Source organism: Mandrillus leucophaeus, unplaced genomic scaffold (genome assembly GCF_000951045.1).
Source record: "Mandrillus leucophaeus isolate KB7577 unplaced genomic scaffold, Mleu.le_1.0 Scaffold418, whole genome shotgun sequence".
In the NCBI taxonomy this organism is placed as follows: domain Eukaryota; kingdom Metazoa; phylum Chordata; class Mammalia; order Primates; family Cercopithecidae; genus Mandrillus; species Mandrillus leucophaeus.
Window position 1 is genome coordinate 1312451 of NW_012104454.1, and position 8055 is coordinate 1320505.

General features: G+C 55.9%; 1 protein-coding gene across 3 annotated transcripts in view; it reads left to right on the top strand.

Annotated features, from left to right (window-relative positions):
- Positions 1-3764, top strand: part of NTRK1 (neurotrophic tyrosine kinase, receptor, type 1) — a 23400-nt gene extending 19636 nt beyond the window's left edge. For all 3 annotated transcript variants that reach the window (XM_011992820.1, XM_011992821.1, XM_011992822.1), the window contains 2 exons: positions 1911-2069; positions 3372-3764. In XM_011992820.1, coding sequence (XP_011848210.1) covers positions 1911-2069; positions 3372-3557 — 345 coding nt within the window. In that variant the 3' untranslated portion in view covers positions 3558-3764. The remainder of the gene's footprint in view (positions 1-1910; positions 2070-3371) is intronic.
- Positions 3765-8055: the final 4291 nt, after the last annotated feature.

Consider the following 8055-nt stretch of genomic DNA (forward strand, 5'->3'; position numbering starts at 1 on the left):
TCTAACTGCTGGATGGAACACTGGGGGAATCAATGGAGGGAATCAGTAATGCTCAGAGATGAGTCTGGAAGACTTCCCCTAGGAGGGACCATCTGTTCCTTCTCTCCTCCAGGCCTTGGTACTTCCAGTTCCCTCTGCCTGGAGCACTGGGCCTCCCTCCCTCCACAGAAAGATGGAGACAGACACACAGACTCTACCCCTCCCTGCCTCAGCTCCCTTCGAATGGCTTCAGGAGCTTAGTTTCAGTTTAGGTGTCCCTTCCTCTAGGAAGCCTTCCCTGGCTTTTTCCATTCCCACCCGTGCCTGCCAGGTGCCCCTCAGACTGCACTGCCATGACCTGCTTATCTGCATCATACTCTGCGCTGTAGCCCCGGTGCTTGGCACGTTGGAAATGTTTAACAAATGCCTCAACTAAACGAATGAGGAGAAGATTGGCTAGTAGGAAAGGGCATTCTTGGCAAAGTGATCGATTCAGGCAAAGGTTCAGGAGAAGGAACATTGGGGAATACAGATGAGTGACTAGGACTGACCCAAGTGTTCACTGTGGGGAGAAGGCAGGCATCCTGGACACCTTCAAAAGGAAGGAAGACCCTGTAGGAATGGCTGGTCACTGAGGGCAAAGGGGAGAGAGACAGGACAATCAAGGACTCCCTGGTTTCAGGGTCTGCCTGGGTGGGGAGGGTCCCTTCCCTGAGGCAGGATCAGGCTCAGGGAAAGACACTGAGCTGCAATTGGCAAGGGCTGAGTCTGACGTGCCTATGGCAAGGGATGTAGGGGCCAGTGGGCATCTGGAATTCAAGGAGCTGCCAGAGAGGAAGGCATGGATGTGGGAACCGTGAGCTGTCTCTGGTGGAAGCCCTGGAGGTGGGCATGCCTGTTCTGCTCCTCCATCCTGCCCTTCTGGACAGCTGCCTCTACTGTTCTCTCAATCCTCCACTACTAGGCCCCCAGTCTCCTCTCCCATCACACCCGGCTGCTGGGGATCGCCTTCCTCAGGCTCCTGGGGATTCTGTCCTCCCAGCCTATCCCCACTCCTTTTCTTGTTCACAGATCCCATGGGCCTGATGCCAAGCTGCTGGCTGGTGGGGAGGATGTGGCTCCAGGCCCCCTGGGTCTGGGGCAGCTGCTGGCCGTGGCTAGCCAGGTCGCTGCGGGGATGGTGTACCTGGCAGGTCTGCATTTTGTGCACCGGGACCTGGCCACACGCAACTGTCTGGTGGGCCAAGGACTGGTGGTCAAGATTGGTGATTTCGGCATGAGCAGGGATATCTACAGCACCGACTATTACCGTGTAAGGGTCCTTTGTCCCCAACGCCTTCCCCTGACTCCAAACTGTAGACTCCCTGGATCCCAAGACCACTGAGAGCCTGCCCTTGCTAGGATGCCTGCAAGGGTCTGAGATTCACTGGCTCTAGTTTTCAACCTACCTTCTCGGCCCCCACTGGTGGGGATTCTGTCTCCTTTGCTATCCTGGTCGGAAACAGCACCCTTCAGTTTTTGCCTCTTAGCACTGAGAGGCACATCTGTTTGTTTATTTATTTAATTTATTTATTTTTGAGACGGAGTCTCACTCTGTCGCCAGGCTGGAGTGCAGTGGCACAATCTCGGCTCACTGCAACCTCCGACTCCCTGGTTCAAGCGATGCTCCTGCCTCAGCCTCCCGAGTAGCTGGGATTACAGGTGCCGCCATCACGCCCAACTAATTTTTGTATTTTTAGTAGAGATGGGGTTTCACCATGTTGGCCAGGATGATCTCAATCTCTTGACCTCGGCCTCCCAAAGTGCTGGGATTACAGGCGTGAGCCACCGCGGCTGGCATATTTATTTTTAATGATGGGGCAGGGGTGAGCTGTGCCTTGACGGGCTGTCCCAGGCGCCCCTGGAGTTGACGCAGTGCCCGCCCACCGCAGGTGGGAGGCCGCACCATGCTGCCCATCCGCTGGATGCCACCCGAGAGCATCCTCTACCGCAAGTTCACCACCGAGAGTGACGTGTGGAGCTTCGGCGTGGTGCTCTGGGAGATCTTCACCTACGGCAAACAGCCCTGGTACCAGCTCTCCAACACTGAGGTCAGCCCCGGCCCGTGGTCATCCTTTGCTGGCTTCCCCCTCCCATGCCCCTTCAGGTCCCTTTTTCAGGGAACTCGGTTCCCCTTCCGCCCCTCTGCCACAGCCTGTTGGGGGTCCCTTTCCAGCGCCATGCCGACACTGTGTCCTGTCCACCCCGGCTCTGTTCTTCTCTTCCTCCCCTATTCTTGCCCTCACCTACTGTCCCAAGCCCAGGCCCAGTTGGCCCCTAGGGGAACCTCAAAGTGCTTTGTACATGGAGCCCAGACCCCCATCTCTAGCTGCATTTTGTAGACCTAAGCAGGTATTATCAGAGTGGAAGGGACCAGCACGGGAAGAGGAGCCCAGCACAAGAAGGCCCAACGCTGCAGCAGGACGGCCGGAGGTTAGACTGTCAGAAGGACAGTCCTACCCCCTCCTCCTGCCCTCCTAGCTGGCCACAGCCAGAGCAGGCCCCAGGTGTTCTGTCTCCCAGAGCAGCTGCCCCCACCTCCTCCTTGGCTCGCAGCTGTCAGTTTCCATTTCTCCTCCTAATGCAGTCTGCTCCCTGGAGGCTGGTGGGGTGGGGGAGAGGGTTATAGATTTTAATTTTCTCAAGCACTGAGAGAAGAAATGGAATTAGTGCCGCCCATAACCCAAGTCCTCTAACAGGGAGGGGGGAAGAAGGGGAAAAGAGGCTCCAGGCCCCTTCTCCAATCACTCCCTGCCATCCTTTCTCCTTCTTTGGATTCCTTAACTGCTTTAGCAGTTCTTCCTAGAGTCTAACTTTGATCTTTCTTGCTGCAGTTTCTTTTTGGGAGAGCTAGTCCCACAGAGTGATATCCACAGAAGAGAGAAGAAGTGGGGATTGCCCTCTTCTTGAAAATGAAAGCCAGCTATTTTTCAAGGCCTTTAACTGCAATTCTGCTCTATTTTCTTTTCTTTCTCTGGAACTGAGAGTCAGAGGGCCTTTCTCCTCCTCCTTTCAGCCCCCAACACTAAACTGATGGATTTGATAAATACCTCAGCCCCTCCCCTTCCTCAACCTACCTGGCAAGTCTTCTTAGCATCTGATCCCAGTTTTCAGGAAGCAATCCTACCCCAGCCCAAGCTTCCCAGAGTCAAGCCTTAATCCTTCTCACTTCTCAGTGTCAGAGCAGAAATGAATCTTGGGGTTCACTGTGTCCATTCAGGTTATTAGTGGCTAAGAAGCCCAGATGAGTGGTATGAGCTGCCTTGGGAGCCTCAGTGAGGGCACTGGGACTGGCCTCACTCTCTTGCCCCCAGCCTAGTGTGCTTTCTCCTCTGTCTCTCCGGTGGCCCCAGGCAATTGACTGCATCACGCAGGGACGTGAGTTGGAGCGGCCACGTGCCTGCCCACCAGAGGTCTACGCCATCATGCGGGGCTGCTGGCAGCGGGAGCCCCAGCAACGCCACAGCATCAAGGACGTACACGCCCGGCTGCAAGCCCTGGCCCAGGCACCTCCGGTCTACCTGGACGTCCTGGGCTAGGGCGCCGGCCCAGGGGCTGGAGTGGTTAGCCGGAATACTGGGGCCTGCCCTCAGCATCCCCCATAGCTCCCAGCAGTCCCAGGGTGATCTCAAAGCATCTAACTCACCCTCAGCATGCGGGAGGGGACAGGTGGGGGCTGGGAGTAGAGGATGTTCTTGCTTCTCTAGGCAAGGTTCCGTCATAGCAATTATATTTATTATCCCTTGGCTGTGTCTCTTGCCAATTCTTGGGATGACGTCGTTCCAGGAGGGAGGCATTGGGATTCAGGTAAGGGGACAGCTCTCTGGGATCCTCCCCCACTCAGGTTCCCCTCAGCTGCCTACCCCTACTCCATGGACCTGTCACTCTCACCTTTGACTATAGGTTGGATCCCAGTCCCATGGTCACCTGGCTCACCTGCTGTTGAGGCAGCCTCTGGTCAAACTTCCCAGACCTTGAGAGCCTAACTGCCAATCTTTGTAGCTCATGTTCAGGAAGGCTGGTGCTACAGTGGAAGGGGTGGAAGTTAGATGTACTGGTAGACAGGATGGGAGCATTGATGGGGTATCTTTCTTGTGTTGGTGTGTCCAGGACAGAGCAAGCACGTAGCAGCAGATGAGAGAGAAACGTGTGTGTGTGTGTGTGTGTGTGTGTGTATGACAGGAACAGGGAGGGAGCTGGACTAAGGATTGGTGGAGGCAGGACCCCTTATTCCTGTCCCTCTGTTACTCTTCTTAGCTCCAGGTGCTTTGATTAGCATCTGGAGGCCAGGAACTGTGTAAAGTGGCTATTTCCTAAGGACAAAGCCATCTCCCTGTCCCATTCTGTCCAAGGGAGTAGGTGAGGTCACCCCTCTCCTCTGTCTCTTGGAACACCACTGGCCTTAACTGAGTGGTCTGAGGCTCTGTCAGCAGCACTGAGACTGGGCCCCATCAGGTCAGGGCGTCTGGGCCCTGTCTCCACCTTCCCTAACCCAAAGGCTTGCATTCCACCCAGAGCCAGGGAGGAGCAGCTTCCCCGCCACCCTCAGCCCTATCACTTCCAATCACCTGTCCAGTTCCTGCAATAACACAAGCTTCCCATGGCTCCTCAGGGCTAATCACATGGCTGTCTCATGTCCCTGGGTGCCAGTTCCACCCCACCCCCACCCCCATGATTCAATCTGTGTCTTATCACCCCTAGGCCTAGCCCGGTGGTGTGTCTGTCTCTTGTCCAGGCTGGTTAGTGCTAATGGAGGACTGACCCAGGGCTGCAGGCTGATCGGTGGGGGGATTAGGGTGTGTGTGTGGTTGGCCCCTAAGGGCCAAGTTCACGGGCCTTCCTCTCCTGCCGGGTATGGGTGGGGCTGGTGCCGCATCACCCCTATGAGGGAGGGCACTTAAAACAGGTGGAGCCATGAGCCGGGCACGGTGGCTCAAGCCTGTAATCCCAGCACTTTGGGAGGCCGAGACGGGTGGATCACGAGGTCAGGAGATCGAGACCATCCTGGCTAACACGGTGAAACCCCGTCTCTACTAAAAAATACAAAAGAACTAGCCGGGCGAGGTGGCAGGCGCCTGTAGTCCCAGCTACTTGGGAGGCTGAGGCAGGAGAATGTTGTAAACCCGGGAGGCGGAGCTTGCAGTGAGCCAAGATCTGGCCACTGCACTCCAGCCTGGGCGACAGAGCGAGACTCCGTCTCAAAAAAAAAACCAAAAAAACAAAAACAAAAAACAGGTGGAGCCATTGGGAGGAAAGGGCTTGGGAACATGGTGAGGGATGTAGAGTTGGGGGATCAGATCCAACAGGTGAGCCCAGGGACGGATGCAAAGGGAGAGACAGTGCAGAGAGAGACAGGGACAGGACGTACAGACATGGCGACATAGAGAGAGACTGCAGAGGGAGATGTAAAGACTGAGACATGCAGATAAAGATGGAGACAGACACACAGACATAGCCGGACACACATGGAGAGAGAGGGTGAGACCAATGCTGCAAACGGACACAGGTAGGGCAGTGGCTCAATCGAAGGAAGTCCAGGAGGACATCATGGACTCCCCAGGGGGCTTTCCACCTCACCTGCCCCCTCACCTCTGCCCTTTGAGCCTCTCTGCAGGGGCTAGGAGAGGATGGGACACCTAGACTTGGAGGCTCTGTGGGTAGAGACAGGAGGGGACCTGAGGTTTGGCCCATATAGAACAGGATTGGGGCATCACTAAAGAGCTGGTTTGGAGGTCAGGTAGCACCAGGCAGCTGCCAGGGCATGTGAACCATTTTCAAGGTTATCAGACCTCAGGCGTGAGGACATCAGAGGCTCTTAAACCGTAACCAGAGGTATCGTTGGAAAAGCTGGGCAGGTGAGGTGAGGGATTCTGGGAATAAGGTTTGGACAGGGAAGGGAGAAGGAACTGGATGTCTTTCATTGATCTGGGAGCAGGAGCTGGAGCCTGCCACTCCAATCCCTTCAGGTAGATCTGGACCTGGGGCTTTGTCTTGATTGGTGAGGAGGGGGCTTGTACCCATATTTCCCTCCCCCGAAAGCACCCCATTCTCTCCCCTTCACTGATGGACACAGAAGTGCACATTTGTGTCCTAGCTGGCCTACCCCCACACAGCCTAGACACACATGTGCAAACACAGACACATGCACACACATACACAGACACAGAACCCCCCCTCCCCAATCACTCATAGCTGTTGGATTCCACTGTCATTAACAGTGCCCCCCTCCACCCCGCTGTGGCCCTTGCCCCCTCCCTGTTAATTACCTCCTGGCTGTGCCAAGTCCATTAGCGGCCCCCACCCTGACATACCCCAGGGGCTGAGCACCAGCTGAGATGGATTGTTGCTGGGGGATCGATGGAATGGGGCCCCAAGGACCCCATTGGGGGCTGGGACCAGGACAACAACCTGAAGCTGTAAAGATTGGACATTTGGGTTCCCCCCAACCTGGCCCAGGCCCCTTCCTTTTCAGAGAGGGCTGTCTTGGTTGAAAGACAGAGGCTCAGAAAGGGTGGTGGGCACTTCAGGAACACCCAGCATTGAAGAAAGGAGCTGGAACTCTCCCGTCTAAGCAAGCGTCTGCCTGCTCCTCCGCATTTACTCTAGAAGGAAACGCTCAGTGGTGCAGAGACCAGACGGGCTCCCCAGGAGCCTCCAGCACTGGGATGGGGTCTCTAAAGAACCCAGGGGTGCAAGCCACCCTCAACCCCTTCAGCCTTCCTCAGGAGCCTCTGCCTCCTTCCTGCCCTGCTCCCACAGGGGCTGGTTTCCTGACAGGAGAGCAGAGCATCTGTCCAGGCTTCCAGGAAAAGGACAGGCAGAGTGCTAGGACAGCCCTGGTGAAGAATGACCCAGCCTGTGCCCCCTTGGATCCCCAGGCCAAAGATAGAGCCTAGATAGAATTCCAGACGACAGAGGCCCTGGCCTTTCTAAGTACCAGCTGGAGAGAGCCTGTCTTGCCAAATTCCTGAAGCAGCATTGAACAAGCTGCCCAGCAGGGGTAGGGAAGGGGGATTCTTCTGGTAGGAGCCAGGACCCAGGAATCCAGACTTTCAGCCCGCTGCTTACTGAACTGCCAGGCGACTCAGGCACCCCTGGGATGCTGGGGAGTGAGGTGGCCCCGTTGCTCTAAACAGCAGTGCCCTCCCAGACTGTCTCTCTCTGTCTTCCACTCCCACCCCATTGCTGACGGACTCCCGTGCTAAGATGGAAAGTTTGAGCAGCAGTGGTTCTGGAGTGGTGGGCAGGACGGAGATCTGGAGGCAGGAAAGAGAGACAAGACAGGCCAGAGCTGCAGGAGGAGCCCACACGGGGGCAAGGAGGGGCGGAGAGGAGAGGCAACCCAGACCCATGCAGTGACTCAGCCCTGCATGTGCAGGGAACAGAGAAGAAGGCAGAGAGCCTGAGATACAGGACAGAACCCAAGAGCCACAGAAGCAGAACTTCAGAGGCCATGCGCTTTCCATGAGCCCTGCTTCTAGTCCAGCCCTGGGGAGGAAAGGCTTTTGAGCCCACCTCCCACTGAACTGGGCCCCCTTCCTCTTCTTAAAGGGCTATGTTTCCTGGTGGTTAAGCCTCTAGACTCTGGAATCTGGTTGTGCCATTTACTAGCTGTGTGACATTGGGCAAGTTACTCAACCTTTCTGTACTTTGGTCTCCTCCTCTGCAAAATGAGGATAATAATAGCAATAACCTCGCAGGACTGTTATGAGGTTTAAACAAGTCTCATGTGGAAAGGTTTCCCTGTAGGGCCTGGCCTTAGTAGCTGCTATGTAAAAACACTCTTTCCCCTCCTTCCTTCCCTCCCTATTCTTCCTCCTCCTCTCTATCCTGCCAGCCCAGGCCCTAGCCCTGGTATGTGGGCGGTGAGGCAGGTTGTCTGTTTTGAAGGGATAGTGCTTGCAGAAGAGAAGCTCTTACTCCCTGATCCCAACCACTCCCTCTAGCTGCAGGGGACTGAGTGTGAGGTGAGGAAGGGGCTTCTCCCTCCTTCTGACACCCTGTGGGCTCCGGGTCCCTGCACTGATCCAGAAGGCC